The sequence below is a fragment of the Pan troglodytes genome, chromosome 12 (assembly GCF_028858775.2).
Source record: "Pan troglodytes isolate AG18354 chromosome 12, NHGRI_mPanTro3-v2.0_pri, whole genome shotgun sequence".
NCBI lineage: Eukaryota > Metazoa > Chordata > Mammalia > Primates > Hominidae > Pan > Pan troglodytes.
In genome coordinates this window covers 95,910,523-95,927,471 of record NC_072410.2, presented here as the reverse complement: position 1 = coordinate 95,927,471, position 16,949 = coordinate 95,910,523, and the positions used below count along the sequence as shown (strand labels likewise).

The 16,949-nt window shown below is 50.0% G+C and overlaps 1 protein-coding gene across 3 annotated transcripts in view; it reads left to right on the top strand.

Annotated features, from left to right (window-relative positions):
- Nucleotides 1-16,949, top strand: part of DPYSL5 (dihydropyrimidinase like 5) — a 102,668-nt gene that overhangs the window by 81,382 nt on the left and 4,337 nt on the right. For all 3 annotated transcript variants that reach the window (XM_003308916.6, XM_016948213.4, XM_016948214.3), the window contains exons 6-12: nucleotides 2,726-2,770; nucleotides 4,228-4,303; nucleotides 5,548-5,704; nucleotides 11,006-11,147; nucleotides 12,914-13,056; nucleotides 13,507-13,714; nucleotides 15,623-15,791. In XM_003308916.6, coding sequence (XP_003308964.2) covers nucleotides 2,726-2,770; nucleotides 4,228-4,303; nucleotides 5,548-5,704; nucleotides 11,006-11,147; nucleotides 12,914-13,056; nucleotides 13,507-13,714; nucleotides 15,623-15,791 — 940 coding nt within the window. The remainder of the gene's footprint in view (nucleotides 1-2,725; nucleotides 2,771-4,227; nucleotides 4,304-5,547; nucleotides 5,705-11,005; nucleotides 11,148-12,913; nucleotides 13,057-13,506; nucleotides 13,715-15,622; nucleotides 15,792-16,949) is intronic.

Genomic DNA, 16,949 nt, shown 5'->3' with positions numbered 1-16,949 from the left:
AGACAGACTGAAAAGGCCTTCAGGTGTTAGAAGAAATTTCAAACTACAAACTCTGCCTTTGGGGGATGACATTCCTTTGAGCATCTGAGGAATACTTTGGACCAGGGGTCACCAACCCCCAGGTCATGAACCGGTACAGGACCGCAGAGCAGGAGGTGAGCAGCGGGCAAGCTGAGAGCCCCCTGGGCTCCACCTCCTGTCTGATCAGTGGTGGCCTTAGATTCTCATAGAAGTGTGAAGCCTATTGTGAACTGCACATGCGAGGGATCTAGGTTGCACGCTCCTTATGAGAATCTAACTAATGCCTGATGATCCGAGGTGGAACAGTTTCTTTCTTTATTTTATTTTATTTATTTTGAGATGGAGTCTCGCTCTTGTTGCCCAGGCTGTAGTGCAATGGCGCAATCTCGGCTCACTGCAACCTCTGCATCCCGGGTTCAAGCGATTCTCCTGCCTCAGCCTCCCAAGTAGTTGGAATTACAGGCATGCACCGCCACAACCAGCTAATTTTGTATGTTTAGTAGAGACGGGGTTTCACCATGCTGGTCAGGCTGGTTTCGAACTCCTGACCTCAAGTGATCCACCCACCTCAGCCTCCCAAAGTGCTGGGATTACAGGCGTGAGCCACTGTGCCCAGCCCTGAGGTGGAACAGTTTCATCCTGAAACCATCCCTCCCCACTCCCCACTACCACTGCCCCATCCCTGTCCTGGTCTGTGGAAAAATTGTGTTCCAAGAAACCGGTCCCTGGTGCCAAAATGGTTGGGGACTGCCGCTTTGGACCCTTTCCACCAAAAACAGGAGACACATACAAGTCTATGCTCCTCTCCCTCATTACCTGCTGAGATGGTCATTCAAAGCTGTTTTCCGCCTGCCCTCTGGCTTTATCCCTGTGCACAGTTTTGCATGGCATTGACACAAATCCCCTACAGTCCCCCTGCTAAAGAATTCTGCTCTAGAGGGACCACATTAGACGAATAACGCCTTCCTGCCCTATTACCCTGTTTACACATTCTCTACTGTTTTAGAAGAGGGGGAGAAACTTCTCATTTCTTCAAAGCCTAAAAATGCAGATGGGTGGTTGGTTATCCATAAGGGATTGAGGGGGAGGCCTCGAGGGACAAGGAGCGGGACACAGGATGTGGTGGCACTGCCATTACCCAGAAACCAAGTTGGCCCACCAGTGGGTCCGCTGAGGAGTCCCCCCTCACTGCCCTAATCTGTGCCTGTGTTTCAGAGCCCTTGAATATAGGTCCTGTTTGGCACTTCTGAATTGGTAGAGAAACACACACCAGATTCGACTGAAACACAGAGGGTGTGCCTGTGAGAACAGGAGAGAGCAAGGGGTGGACACACACACTAGACTTTCTTTGTTACTTAATACAAGGGAAAGAGCAAGGCTTTGGCTGTGGTCGTAATACCAATAATTATCACTGCCATTATCTATTGGTTAAAGGTGGGAGGGCCCTGGGTCTATGCCAGGGGAGATGTTGCTCCCCAGGGGAAATTTGACAATATCTAGAGATATTTTTGCTTGTCCCAATCTGGGGGGCAGGGCGGATGCTACAGGCATCTAGCGAGCAGAAGCCAGTGATACTGCTAAACATCCTACAATGCGCAGACACCCCCACCATAAAGAATTACGCAACTCGGCTGGGTGCAGTGGCTCACACCTGTAATCCCAGCACTGGGAGGCTGCGGCAGGAGGATTGCTTGAACCCAGGAGTTTATGACCAGCCTGGGCAATAAAGGGAGACCCCCTCCATCTCTGCAAAAACTTTTTAAAAATTAGCCAAGCATGGGCCGGGCATGGTGGCTCACACCTGTAATCCCAGCACTTTGGGAGGCCAAGGCAGGCAGATCACGAGGTCAGGAGATCGAGACCATCCTGGCTAACATGGTGAAATCCTGTCTCTACTAAAAATACAAAAAATTAGTCGGGCATGGTTGTGGGCGCCTGTAGTCCCAGCTACTCGGGAGGCTGGGGCAGGAGAATGGTGTGAACCCAGGAGACGGAGCTTGCGGTGAGCCAAGATTGCGCCACTGCACTCCAGCCTGGGCGACAGAGCAAGACTCCATCTGGGAAAAAAAAAAAAAAAATTAGCCAAGCATGGTAGCGCATGCCTGTAGTCCCAGCTGCTCAGAAGTCTGAGGTGGGAGGATTGCTTGAGCCCTAGAGGTGGAGGCTGCAGTAGGCCATGATCGTGCCACTGCACTCCAGCCTGGGAGACAGAGTGAGACCCTATCTAAAAAATATATATATATGTATATATATATGTGTGTGTGTGTGTGTGTATATATATATATATATATATATGAATTATACAACTCAAATGCCAATAGTACCATGCGCAGAAACCCTAATCTAGGCTAATTTCCGGAGTCAAATCAGCCACTATTTCTCCTTTGCTGCAGTTCTGAGGTGGCTATGGAGAGAATACACCAGAAAACAAGGAGAGACATGACCTTGGGTTTTTATTTACTTTTGTTTCCTTGCCTTTTAATTAAGCCCCAAGTAGCATCCAGCAAGGGCGTGCCTGGTATTGTAAGACCTAGAATTCTCCCTCACTGTGAGCCAAGGTAGTTGGAGGTTAGTGCCTCTGCCCGGGCTTTGCCCCGAGCCAACCCCTGTGGGTGCAGTTGCTCCATGAAGGGGAGAGTATGGTGTGGGTATCCTTGGAGGAGATGGTGAAGTTTGGTTTCCTCCTGTCCTTTGTTTCTAACAGCTGGAAGCTGAAGCCACTCATCGTGTTATCACCATTGCAAACAGGGTAAGTCCCCCAATCTCCACTGTGGGATTAGAAACCAACCTCGGCCAGGCATGGTGGCTGATGCCTGTAATCCCAGCACTTTGGGAGGCTGAGGTGGGTGGATCACCTGAGGTTAAGAGTTTGAGACCAGCCTGGCCAACATGGTGAAACCCCATCGCTACTAAAAATACAAAAATTAGCTGGGCGTGGTGGCGTGCGCCTGTAATCCCAGCTACTCAGGAGGCTGAGGCAGGAGAATTGCTTGAACCCAGGAGGCGGAGGTTGCAGTGAGCCAAGATCGTGCCAACTGCAATCTGTCCTGGGTGACTGAGCGAGACTCTGTCAAAAAAAAAAAAAAAAAAGAAAAGAAAAGAAAGAAAGGAAAAGAAAAAAGAAAAAGAGAAAGAAAGAAAGAAAAGAAAAGAAAAAAGAAAAAGAAAGAAAGAAAGAAAGAAAACCAACCTCTACGATGCAGCCCCATTCTGCTCTGGGTGCCAGCACCATGTATTGCCCACAGGACCCCAGAACTGTTTGCTGACTGAGCGCTGTCATGCCCACCATCCTTGCATTCACCCTTCTCACCACCAGCTTTCCATTCCACCCCGCCGAGCCTGCTGAAGCTCAGTTCATTGCTCACATGTAAACTCAGTCCAGCTCCTAAACTCTACATCCTCCTAATGTGATAATCAAAGAGAACAGAATAACATCTGGGGAAACAGAATTTCCCAGTTGCACTTTAGAGCTCTGGCCGCTGGACAAGGACATTGTTTCACTGTCATGACAATAGTTATTTATCAATTACTTCCTGATGGAACTTAACCCAGAATAAGGAAAGACCCAAATAACAAAAAGTCAGTTCCTTGCCTTTTAGCTCAAGCATATGCTCAGAGGAGTTAAGCCATGGACCGTGGTTGCACAGCTCAGTAGAGAAAAAGCTAACCAGTATTACAGTCCACGTGTCCATTCGCAAGGTCAGCCTTCTCTTGCCTAGACTCTGAACCCTAACCCCCTTGTATTTTGTTCATCTCCAGGGTGCATTCTGTCTACTGATAAGCAGCCTTTAGACAGCAGGCATCGTAATTTTAGATACAGAATACACGACTAACTCTAGGTCATCACGTTTATGAACAGGAAATTAAAATAGGAAAAAGAGTTCCCCCCTTTTAAATTACAGTCATGGTTGTCAGATGGGAGAAAATGTGAGGTTCAGACTTGACTGTCTTGAACTTCACAGGCTGGGCTTCCCGGTGGGCTCTGGTGCTGGAGGCTGTTCTCTGCCTCCCCCTATCATGCAGTTCCTGCAACCTTGCCCTGACTGCCAGCCCTGCATTCCCCGCTTAAGGACTGTCACCTTGAGGGTGGGGTTGAGTGACGCAGGGGGAGGCGCTGGTGCCAGGGCTGACTTTGCCAGGGTTATTCTGATGCTTGTGAAGTTTATGGGTCAACCCTCCCTACTTCCCACTGTTTCTTGTGTTTAGACTCACTGTCCAATCTACCTGGTCAACGTGTCCAGTATCTCGGCTGGTGACGTTATCGCAGCTGCTAAGATGCAAGGTGAGTCCATAGACTTGGCTGGACAGAGCAGGTCAAGTGGAGGGACTGGAGACGGATGGGGCCCATCAGCCGTGCTCACTCCTGGCCCCGGCTCCTGAAACCAGGACCTGAGCCAGCCCTTCCCTTTCATCTGCCACCGTCTTCCTCAGAGCCGCCCTGTGCTATGCTGGCTTTAGTCTGCTAGAACATGAGCTTTTTCTTCTGCAAATTTGTATGCATAACAGCTTTACGGAAGTGTCTGTCACTTCTCCTGGGTCTGGTAAAATTTTCCAAGTTTTAAACCCACTCATTAATTAGTGTCTTTTTGGCCTCATAGATTTTACTAGCAGTTGCCTTGGCAACTAACATAAAATGCTGGACCAGTTTCAGTGGGCATTTCAGGGGCTGTTTGGGAAGTCCCTAAAGAAAGAACAGTGTGTGGGCCCAGCTTCCTTTTAGCCTCCTGGAACCCTGTGTATGAGTCCGAGGGGCACTTGTATGGCTTCTGTTGCGGATCGCCTGGCAGTACCTAAAGGCTTGCAGATGCTTGGAGTCCAGCCCCGCCCCAGGTGCTGGTGAGGGCCTGGCAGCAGGAGAAACAAAGTCACAGTCACAAGCCTGGGGAGACAGATCAGAAGCAAGGGCATCTCAGCCTTCAACTATAATCGATCAGAAGCAAGGGCATCCCGGCCTTCAACTCTATCGCCCTCTAGATCCCGCCGCCTGCCTCTCCCCTCACTGAAGCCCCTTGGAGGGTCTCACCTAGACTGTCGTCCCAGCCTGGTGACTGCTCCCACCTCCTGTCTCCCTGTCCTCCAGCCCTGCTACGGCCCTCCCTGTCCTACCTCAACCATTCTCTTGAAGCTGCTCACAGCACCTGCCTGTCCAGAAAACAGTCTAGACTGCTCTTTAGCGTGGCATTCGTGGCCCTGCATGCCTGTTCACCCACCGTCAAGCTCCATCTGCCAACAGCACCCTGCACACACCTGTGCTCTGGCCATCTGGCCAAATCAGACTCCTCAAAGTGCCGCTTGGTCCTGCTGGGCCTCGGTGCCCATGTCCCTCTGTCCTCCTTGCCTAAGTCAGCAGAATAGGGAGGCTCTCTGGGCTTGAACCCAGCTGTGCTCTCAAAAGCCCTGTGAGCTTGGGCAGGTCCCTTCCTGTCTCTGACCTCAGCTCCTTCACCTGTAAAATGAGAGGCACACACCAGCGATCGCTCGGGTTCGGTGGCTTCCTGGTTATGGTTCTGACCTTTCTTCTTCCAGGGAAGGTTGTGCTGGCGGAGACCACCACTGCACATGCCACACTGACAGGCTTACACTACTACCACCAGGACTGGTCCCACGCGGCTGCCTACGTCACGGTGCCTCCCCTGAGACTGGACACCAACACCTCAACCTACCTCATGAGCCTGCTGGCCAAGTAAGGCGTTTCAGCAGCACATTGCAGGGATGTGTACATCTTTAGGAAGACGTCATAGAGGGCCCAGGAAACAAATCTGAGCTAGGTTTGATTTCATTGTGCCCATAGGATGATTGTGCTTTTCTTACCTTCTCTGAGCCCATCAGATAATTGCCATCCTATTGGGATTTTATGACCGCTTGATATGGAGTGAGATCTTCTGAAGTGTAAGAGTGAAGAGCACATATAGAACTGTGAACCGTGGTTATTCGGAATTTCAAAGGACATTGATCTCTTACTCTAAAGCCCAGTGGGGAGCTGCAGAACGTGGCCTGTGACTTATCCTAGAATGTAGGGGTCCTTTCTGTTTCTTTTGTTCACCTCTCCCTCTTCTTGTTGGCTCCCGTGTGCCCCTTGTCTGTACATCCCTCCTTCTGTGGGTTTCTCCTCCTTTCCTTCCCCTTTCCCTTTTTCTTCTGCACTTTCTCCCCCTTTCCTTCCCACACCCTTCCTCCAGATCTCCTTTCTCCAGCTCTTCTATTTCTGACACTGCTTTTTCCCCATGCAATCCCAATCTAAAGGAAATGGTTTGATGAACGGTCTGAATTCAGTGGGACCCAATCATGGAAGGGTTTCTGTTTTATCCCAATAACTGCTTGCAGCTTCTTTCTCTCTCCTATTAACATTTTTGGGGCCAGGTGCAGTGGTTCACACCTGTAATCCCAGCCCTTTGGGAGGCCGAGGTGGGTGGATCACTTGAGATCAGGAGTTCAAGACCAGCCTGGCCAACGTGGTGAAACCCTGTCTCTACTGAAAATACAAAAAATTAGCCAGGCATGGTGGTGTGTGCCTGTAATCCCAGCTACTTGGGAGGCTGAGGCAGGAGAATCACTTGAACCCAGGAGGCAGAGGTTGCAGTGAGCTAGGATCATGCCACTGCACTCCAGCCTGTCCGGCGACAGAGCAAGACTCCATCTCAAAAAAAAAAAAAAATGGGGGTAGAAGACGTTGCTTTCTCTTCACTTTTGGGTATTAAAGTTCCATCCAGTTTAAGACTTCATCTCCTTCCCTCCTGATCCCCAGCTCAGCTTGGGTTGGGGTAGGAGGACTAGGACAAAAGGCGAGGGGATTCTTCTCCATACCCAAGCATGCATCCCTCCCAGCTTGCAGCACTGGCAATGCCTCTGTGAACAAGGACCTGCACAAGGCAACTTATGCCTGGCCACCTTCTACAGTATCTGAGGCCCAGAGGACGCCCACACAGCCTTTCTGCTCCCTGTGGCTCAGAGGCAGGTCCATAGCCCACAGCCCAGGCAAGGTGCCCACTGCTCTCAGCTCTGCTCTCCACAAGTGAACCCCTTGAAGTATGCCCTCCTTGTCTTCAGGGTGGACTGGTTAGGAGAGGGTATGGAAGCCCCACTCAACTCAGGAAAGAAGAGGGGAGGGAATGCCAGGACTCTCCATCCTGCCAACCCCTCAGTCTCCCTCCAAGGGTCCCGCTTTCTAGACCTGGGGGATGGGGATTCGCCTCTTCTAAGATGGTGCAGGAGCAGTGGAGGGAAGCGACTGGCCCCACCGAAGATGGCTCTCTTAGATAATAAGGTGCTTGTCTCATCCATATCCTTAGCTTTCAGTTCTGGTTGCCAACCACTGGAAAACTCCCACTCCCATCCTGTTATGTTCACAACCTAAACAGAGTTGGGGGGTGCAGGGCTTAGCCAATGCGAGTGGAGTGCCATCGATAGGGGCGTGGGCGAAGGTGGCCTCTGTGGAGGGCAGTACACACCACGGCATGGGGATGGTCATTGTATTCTGTCCCATAGCCTTGGTGGGTGCCAGGCGGCAGCAGCTCTTACAATATTTGCATATTTACATTATGTAAATAAATACGGAGGGTAAAGATGAAGAGAGAAATGCTAGATCAGCTCTTACTCTTAAAAAATGCTTGTTTTGGCTGGGCATGGTGGCTCGCACCTGTAATCCCAGCACTTTGGGAGGCGGAGGCAGGCAGATTACCTGAGGGTCAGGAGTTTGAGACCAGCCTGGCCAACATGGTAAAATCCTGTCTCTACTAAAAATACAAAAATTAGCTGGGCATGGTGGCTCATGCCTATAATCCCAGCTACTCCAGAGGCTGAGGCAGGAGAATCGCTTGAACCCAGGAGGTGGAGGTTGCAGTGAGCCGAGATCGCGCAACTGCACTCCAGCATGGGCAACAAGAGCAAGACTTCATTAAAAAAAAAAAAAAAAAAAAAAAAGCTTGTTTTGAGAAGAATCAACCTCCTTTTCATCATCAGCAATACAATAAAAGAAACAATTACCAAGACTCCACTATAATAATGTGGGCTTGGTTCCAAGGTCAAGAATCTTTTGAAACACCCCTGCTTGCTACAAGCAAATTTACTGAAAGAACAAAAAAGATAATAAGTGCTTCAACCCACCCAAATTACAGCGCCCAAACCCACACAAATTCAAATAGACTGGGGGGAATAAGTATCATTGAATAATTTAAGTTTTTATATCTAGCTTACTTTGTCAAATGTATTTTAATTATTTAAATTAATTCTATTTATTTAAGTAGAAATGTACTTTTTGTGTTATGAGAATAGTCTGAATCCCTTTTTAATCAGTGCATATTGTAAATGGGTGCTACTTTATAGGATTTGGAGCATAATTTTAATATTTTAATATTTATAGAAATTTATGATGACTATAATTTTGCTTTTGTAACACATTATTGGTTATAATTTATATGATGCAAGATACCTGATAGAAAATTCAGACACCAATTATCATTCCTATAAGAAAATATGAGCTGTTTCCTAATTATCTACTTTAGGGTATGATTTGTGATTTGTTAGGCCCTACAGGAATAAATAAGTACAATCTATAGATATATATAACTATTTATGCTTTATTCTGGCTTGTTTTTTTTTTTTAGACAGGGTCTGGCTCTGTCACTCAGGCTGGAATGCAGTGGTACAACCTCCTGAGTAGCTGGGGCTACACGTGTGCACCACCACGCCTGGCTAGTTTTTTGTTTGTTTGTTTGTTTGTTTGTTTGTTTGTTGAGCCAGGGTCTCACTCTGTCTCCCAGGCTGGAGTGCAGCCTCCCAAAGTGCTGGGGTTACAGGCGTGAGCCACCCTGCACCACCGTGCCCAGCCTAATTTTTGTATTTTTTGTATTTTTTCATCATGTTGCCCATGCTGGCCTGAAACTCCTGACCTCAACTGATCCACCCGCCTTGGCCTCCCAAAATGCTGGGATTACAGATGTGAGCCACTGCACCTGGCCTAAAATCTGGTTTCTTAAAGGGACAAGAAATTTTTTCATTTGATCATATAAAATGTTACAGTGCTTAGCAAAGCCAGTCATGTTTTAAACTTTAAATGGTTTGGATGGGGGCTTCCTATCTCCCAGATTCAGGGCAGCACTGAGAGAGCTCAGAGGGCCTCCTAGAATGTAACTACCGTCATTCACGGCTGCTTAGTGGGCACCTTTGTGTAGGAGCCTTTTCAGAAAGCTGGGTGCTCAGGAAGACTTGCTGGTTAAAGAGCAGGAGTTGAGCCTGTTGCTCTCAGGGTCCCTGACCTGCCCTTCATGACTGCAGTGGGCATCTTCTGCCCTGAGCCCTGCTCAGGTATCCAGAGGGCCCCTCAGGAGAAAGGAAACCCTAAAGATTCCATTCATCTGTCAGGGCTTCTGCAGGTCCAGAGAGTGTGGGGAGCCTTGGGGCTCTGCGGGAGAATCTCTTGCAAAGAGTCTCTGCAAGGGCCAGAGCAGCCTCTTTGGCCCACGGAAGGCCCCGCCTACCGCACAGGAAGAGCGATGCATCTTCACCACGGGTTTGGCCAAAGACATTAGTCACTGGGCGGGAGCTGAGACTGATAAGCCCTGCCAGGTCCCCCGTGGAGAGAGCCCTATGGAGCTAACTGGCCATCATCTGAGAGCCTTAAGAATATGCTTCCTCACCAGGTCAGATAATGCTTTCTGCACCCACAGTCTCCTGGAGTGGGCATCTTAGATGGCCCACAGGCACTCACAAGGCTCTGGGGCCTCTTACAGAGTACAATGGGACCCCTGCCCCTGACCTTCAGGGCACCCACAGTGTGGTCCCAGCAGTCATCCCCTCCCCCACCTGACCCCCCTGCTCCAGCCAGGCCTTTCTCTGCCCCCGCAAAGCCATTTCCTCTTGAGGCCCTGGCCTGGTTTGCGTGGGCATTCTCTCTCCTCCGCCCCTCACTGCCTCTGAGCCCTTGGCCTGCAGAGATCTCTGAATCCAGGCCACCTGCCTGCCTCCCTCATTGGGCAGAGGATCTGCTGCCATGAGCCCTCTCTCCCTGTTCTTCCCTACGTCTTCTTTGGCCCAGGAGCCCCTCGAGGGCCTGCCTGTGCCTTAGCCACCCACAGCCTTGGATGGAGGATGGCTTTGTTTTTCATCTTTTCAGACACAGTCTCCCTCTGTCCCCCAGGCTGGAGTGCAGTGGGGCGATCTTGGCTCACTGCAGCCTCCGCCTCCTGGGTTCAAGCGATTCTCTCACCTCGGCCTCCGGAGTAGCTGGGATTACAGGCGCCCACCACTATGCTCAGATAATTTTTTTCTATTTTTAGTAGAGACAGGGTTTCACCATGTTGCCAAGGCTGATCTCGAACTCCTGGGCCTCCAGTGATCCACCTGCCTCGGCCTCCCAAAGTGCTGGGATTACAGGCATGAGCACCTGGCCCGAGGACAGCCTTAATATATGTGTGAGGACCGTAGTCATGAACGGCATCGGGGAAGAACTGAGTGGCTTGCATACCACTCTCGGTCTATTAAGTCAGGCTTCTAGCTCATCCCTCCTTCCCCTTCTGGGCCATTAGAATCCCCACATCCAAGGAAGGCTATGAGTCCAAGTTATTCAACAAAACTTAACACTGAACTTGTGAATGCTTGTTGCCAGCAGGTTGGGGTTGGAGAGCTGATGAGAGGGAATTGGTGTACAATTCCATGACAGTAGAACCACCTCCACCATCTCACTTCAGCTAGACTCTAAGTTTGGCTTTTCTCTGCTATCTTCACTCTTAAACATTGCTATCCCAAGGCTCTCACTGAAGTCTCCTGTGACACAGACAGACTGTGCCACACTCATTCTGTAGATGAGTAAACTGAGGTTCACATAGATGCAGTAACTCATGAGAGACCACATGGCCTAAGCGGCAGAGCTGAAATTGGAGTCGGCTTTGCCTGGTTCCCACACGGAGGATTTTCCCTATATCTATCCTCACCCTCTAAGTTCCTCACCTCCCCTCCCCTTACTGGTCACCTCCTTTTCTCTACCCAGTGACACTCTGAACATCGTGGCATCAGATCACCGGCCTTTCACCACAAAGCAGAAAGCTATGGGCAAGGAAGACTTCACCAAGATCCCACATGGAGTGAGTGGCGTGCAGGACCGCATGAGCGTCATCTGGGAGAGAGGAGTGGTACGTTTCCTAGAGCCCCGCCCCGATCTGATCCCTGCTCTAATCCCCGTTTCATCCCCGTTCTAATCCCAGTAAGAGTATTCACTCCTCAGATCCTGTCAAAGAATGTTCTTAGAAGGGCTGGTTCAATCCCAGCTCTTTGTTTCACTCAAAAACAAAACACAAAAGTTCTTTCCCCCGATTAGAAAGGTAGTAAGACCTATTATGGAAATTTGGAAAATACAGAAAAGTATAAGAAAAAAAAAACCTTAATTCCATGCCTAGAAATTAAACTACTATTAACATTTTAATGTATTTCTTTCATTTAGTTCTGTGCATGTACTGTACTTTTTTTTTTTTTTCCTTTTTTGCTATGTTGTCCAGGCAGGTCTTGAACTCATGGGCTCAAGCTATCCTTCCACCTCTGCCTCCTTAAGTGCTGCGATTATAGGTGTGAGCCACCACACCCAACTATACATTATTTTAATAACTGGCTTCATATTTTTTTCTTTTACCAACTGCTATACTAACCAGGATTTTTTTTCTTCATATAACACTATACCCTGAGTGTCTCCCTATATCAGTAAAAATTCTTTAAAAACATCTTTTTTCAGAGCTGAATGATATTTTCTCCAATGAAAGTACCATACTTTATTTAATCCTTCCCTGATGTTTGGGACTTTCGGCTGTTTCTAATTTTTGCACTTACAAATAATGCTGCGGAGAACCTCTTTGTTCAGGAGTGTGTGTCAGCATTTCTGATTATTATTATTATTATTATTATTATTTTTTGAGATAGAATCTCCCTCTGTCACCCGGGCTGGAGTACAATGGCGCTATCTCAGCTCACTGCAACCTCCACCTCCTGGGTTCAAGCGGTTCTCCTGCCTCAGCCTCCCGAGTAGCTGGGACTACAGGCGTGCGCCACTATGCCCAGCTAATTTTTGTATTTTTTGTAGAGGCGGGTTTTCACCATGTTGGTTGGTCAGATGGTCTCGATCTCTTGACCTCGTGATCCGCCCGTCTCAGCCTCCCAAAGTGCTGGGATTACAGGCATGAGCCACTGCGCCCGGCCTCTGATTATTATTTCTGATTATTTCCTTAAGACAGCATCCTAGAAGTGGATTTTTAGGCCAAGGGATGTGAACATTTTTAAGGCTCTTGATTTGATGTATTTTGTCTAATTGCTTTCAGAAAAGATAAGAACTGGGACTTCATTTGAATACCACCTGTTCTGCACATGAAGAATAAGTATTTTTGGTCTTGATCTATCTCAGATTAGATCCAAAATAGTATGAGCCCCAAAGAGATTTGAAGTTCTCAAGACTAAGCTCATGGAAGGCCAAGGAGATGGCTCAGGAAATCCCCTTGAAGAGAGTCCACAGTACTCTCATGGGTGGGGCAATAAGATGTTTTTCTAGAGCATATATAACCCTTTGAAAATATCACCCTTAGTAGATGAAGGGAGGTTCCTGACTCATCCGTGTGGGCACATGAGCAGAGCTGGTTTTACAAACAGGAGGCAGATTTGCCCCCGGGCAGGAAGCCTGAATGGAACCACGGCCACTCACCATAGTTGCTGGGTGAAGGGAGAAAGGAATAAGTGAGCAACTGGGACCCAGCCAAGCAGGCTGGCTCATCTGAGATGGCGCTCATGGCCTTGTCCCTTTGTGACCACTGTCCTGACCACCTAAGCCCTAAGTCCATGGGCCAGCATCAAAGGTGACCAAGGGTTTGAGACCCACCCCCAGAGCCTGGTTGACTTGACACTTTCTGCAACATTTCAGGTTGGAGGAAAGATGGATGAGAACCGTTTTGTGGCCGTTACCAGTTCCAACGCAGCTAAGCTTCTGAACCTGTATCCCCGCAAGGGCCGCATTATTCCCGGAGCCGATGCTGATGTGGTGGTGTGGGACCCAGAAGCCACAAAGTAAAGTTTGTTGCTCGTCCCCAGGGCTAGAGGGGCTTGGGATTTTGAAGAGGACTTGCATTACAGATCTCCAAAAGCATATAATTTTGCACTATTTCTAGCACAAAATATGGCCCTGGCCTACAGTTGGCCATCTTCTCCCTCCATCTTCACACAGTCTTTCTTCCGTGTCACACATGTCTGGTGTGTCTGTCTCCTCTTCTTATAAGGACACCGATAAGACTGGATTAGGGCCCACCTATATGACCTCACTTTATCTTAATGATTACATTAAAGGCCCTAAATAGTGCCATGTTCTGAGGTTCTGGGTGTTAGAACTTCAGCAGAAGAATTTTGAAGGGAGCCAATTCAACCCATAACAACCAGCCTTTGGGGCTCACCCCTCCCATGGAGCTGTGACATTTTGACCTGTCCTCAGCGCTTTCTCTCCCGCCATTGCCTCCCCACCAGGACCATCTCAGCCAGCACGCAGGTCCAGGGAGGAGACTTCAACCTGTATGAGAACATGCGCTGCCACGGCGTGCCACTGGTCACCATCAGCCGGGGGCGCGTCGTGTATGAGAACGGCGTCTTCATGTGCGCCGAGGGCACCGGCAAGTTCTGTCCCCTGAGGTCCTTCCCAGACACTGTCTACAAGAAGCTGGTCCAGAGAGAGAAGGTGAGGTGGGAGGAGGAAGATGCAGGGGTGTTGGCGCCCCCTGCCGGGGAACATCCTCCATGACTGTTTTAAATCTCAAAGAGATGTTCACTCCAGTTTTCGACCCAATTCCATTGCCCTCTCTCCAGCGTTGAGAGGGGAGTGTGCGGCAGCGCCAGGGAACGCTAGAGTCAGAAAATGCTGATTTCTGTTCCCCGTCTTTGATTACCAGGTGGCATTTTAAGTGGTCAGGCAGCAGGGGTCCTGAGTTGCTGAGGGCACAAGTGGGAAATGTGAGTGTGTGCGACCGCTGAGCTCCTCTGGATACGCAGGCTTGGGGTGGAGGAGGTGCTGGGGGCTGGAGATGCTGCTTTGGCTCGGCTCCCTCCCACTCTTGATGAAGCAAGCGGGGGTAGAGCTGGCATTTGCAAAGCATTGTCTGAAGCACAGGAGGAGCAGGCACCTGAACACGGGAGGCCCACACTGCTGGCACACAGAGCACACGAGAGGGCTCAGAGCTTTCAGAGAAACCAAGGACCCTTCTCTCCCAGAGGCCAATGAGTGAAGAAATCCACTGCCAGGTCTGCCGTGGGAGCGCAGGCTTGGGCTGCCTGAATGAAGAAAGTGTGACTTTCGTGATCGCAGGGCTAAATCCAAAAGCAAACTCAGGGTCTCTCACTCATCACACTCAGCTAATGTTTACTTTTTTGTAGAGACGGACGGGGTTTAACCGTGTTGCTCAGGTTGCTTTCAAATTCCTGGGCTCAAGTGATCCGCCTGCCTCGGCCTCCTAAAGTGCTGGGATTACAGGCGTGAGCCACTATGCCCGGCCCAATAACACTTTTTAATACGATGTAGGACCATAAATGACCTCTGCAGTAATAACTGCTCGTACTTCTGTGTTGCCTCTCATGTGCCAGAGCAGTTGGAACAGCTTTACACATATTAATTCGTCTGCTCTCCTGCAACTCTCTGATGTAGGTATAGTATTATGGGCACAGAAAAGTAACTTGCACAAAGCCACACAGTTTACAAGTGACAGAGTTGGGATTGGAACCTAGGCAGTCTGGTTGTAGAATATAGACTCCTAACTCTACTGCCTTTGTGAGTACAGAATTAGCTAGTATTGCTACTGGGGGCCTCTCATCTCCAGATGGGGCTGTGTTTAGCCTCTGTTCCCTCAGAGTTGTCAGACCAGTAAAGGGTGTGGCTTCGTGGGAGCCTAAGGTGGGGAATAACGTTGCGCTGTGTGGGAGGACGCTCTCTAAAGTTGACTTCCGGTTGGGCATGGTGGCTCACGCCTGTAATCTCAGCACTTTGGGAGGCCGAGGCGGGTGGATCACGAGGTCAGGAGTTCAAGACCAGCTGGCCAAGATGGTGAAACCCCGTCTCTACTAAAAATACAAAAATTAGTCAGGCACGGTGGCAGGCGCCTGTAATCCTAGCTACTTGGGAGGCTGAAGCAGGAGAATCACTTTGGGGGACGCGGAGGTTGCAGTGAGCCAAGATCGCACCACTGCACTCCAGCATGGGCGACAGAGTGAGACGCTGTCTCAAAAAAAAGAAAAGAAAAGAAATTTGGTTAAAGTTGACTTCCTCAGATGTCTACCTGCTACCTCGGTGAGGCTTCCATCAGTGTTGAGGGGGAGCCAGTATCTCTCCCATACACATGCATGCACACACACATGTGCACTCACATACATGCACGCATGCACACATGTACACATATGCATATGCTCTTTAGGAGGTATGAGAAAACTCCAGCCCCTGGACTCAATGTTTAAGAAGCCTTGGTCACTTGCAGTGATTTGGGTCTTGGGCAGAGTGGCAGTGTCTAATGTCCCACCGGCCCCCAGGGAGGCCATGGTTGGATCACTCAGCTCTGATGGTGTTGTCCTGTTCTTCTGCTCTTCTTCCATCCTTCCCTAGACTTTAAAGGTTAGAGGAGTGGACCGCACTCCCTACCTGGGGGATGTCGCTGTTGTCGTGCACCCTGGGAAAAAAGAGATGGGAACCCCACTCGCAGACACTCCTACCCGGCCTGTCACCCGGCATGGGGGCATGAGGGACCTTCACGAATCCAGCTTCAGCCTCTCTGGTAAGAGTCAGGGGGCCACGGGAGGAGGACGGGGGTCTGGGAGAAGTGGCCCACCCAGGCAGTGGGACTTACGCCTGCTTTTCTTTTGTGTCCTCTCCTCCCTCCCGTTGCCTATTTCCAGGGATGAGTGCTGGTTTGGATATTAGACTCACACAGACATTAGTGGGTACAGGAGGGCTGTCCTGGTCCCTGGGCACAGACGCTCTAATAGGCCATGGCCCACCTGGGGCTCTGCTCGGGGTTTCTAAGTTCAGATATTTTTGTCCCTTGAAACATCTTGAGGGCTGTGCACACAGTGGGTGCTCCAGAGATGCCCTGAGCTCAGAAGAGTCAGCCCTGTCTGTGGTTCACGGGACTGCACTGACCAGCCCTTCGCCCACCCCAGCCCACTCCTCACCAGCGTCTCTGCTCCTTCTGCTACCCCCTCTCCTCCTCTGACCTTCCCACACCTTTCCCCGCCTTTGCCTCACCTTCACCTTCTTTTTTTTACCAGGAATTGTATTATATATATTTTATTAACTTTAAGTAAAATATTTTCTCTCGACTTCTGATGCCCAGTTTTTTCTCTTATCTTTCTGTCCTTTGGGTCCTGGCCCCAGTCCTTCTGCGGAATCTCTGGGTTCCTTGGGGGGTCCGATCCCAGTTCTTAAAGCCACGATCTGCAGTTTCCCGCCCCCCCACCCATCACCATGCGAGCCACGGGCTCATAAATGATGATCCTCAGTGGAGAACAAGCAGAGGCTGTAAGATGCCTTGGGCCTCCAGGTGGCTTAGGTGGGAACTGTCACCACCACTTGCAGGGGGCTAGGACCCTGAGTCTCCCTGAGCACAGTTGAGCTGCCTTCAGGATAAGCCCAGAGAGAGACCAAGCACCCACTCAGTAAGGGCTGTGCTGGGATGGGCACAGCGAGAGGCTCAAGACCCTGGTCCTTCCACCCACAGCCTGGAGCTTACTGGGGGAGACAAGCCCCATACACAAACCATCCTGCTGTGAGAGCAGAGGGCTAAACCAGAGGGATGCCAATGGGTCAGCGCCTGCCTGCCCAGGCTCCTGTGTGCCCTGCTTTGGGCCAGGCGCAGCTTGTGGCAGAAGAGATGAGGTCCCTGTTGGAGGTGCTGGTAGCCCATGGGGAGGGGTCCTCTCTCAGGACCAGTCTC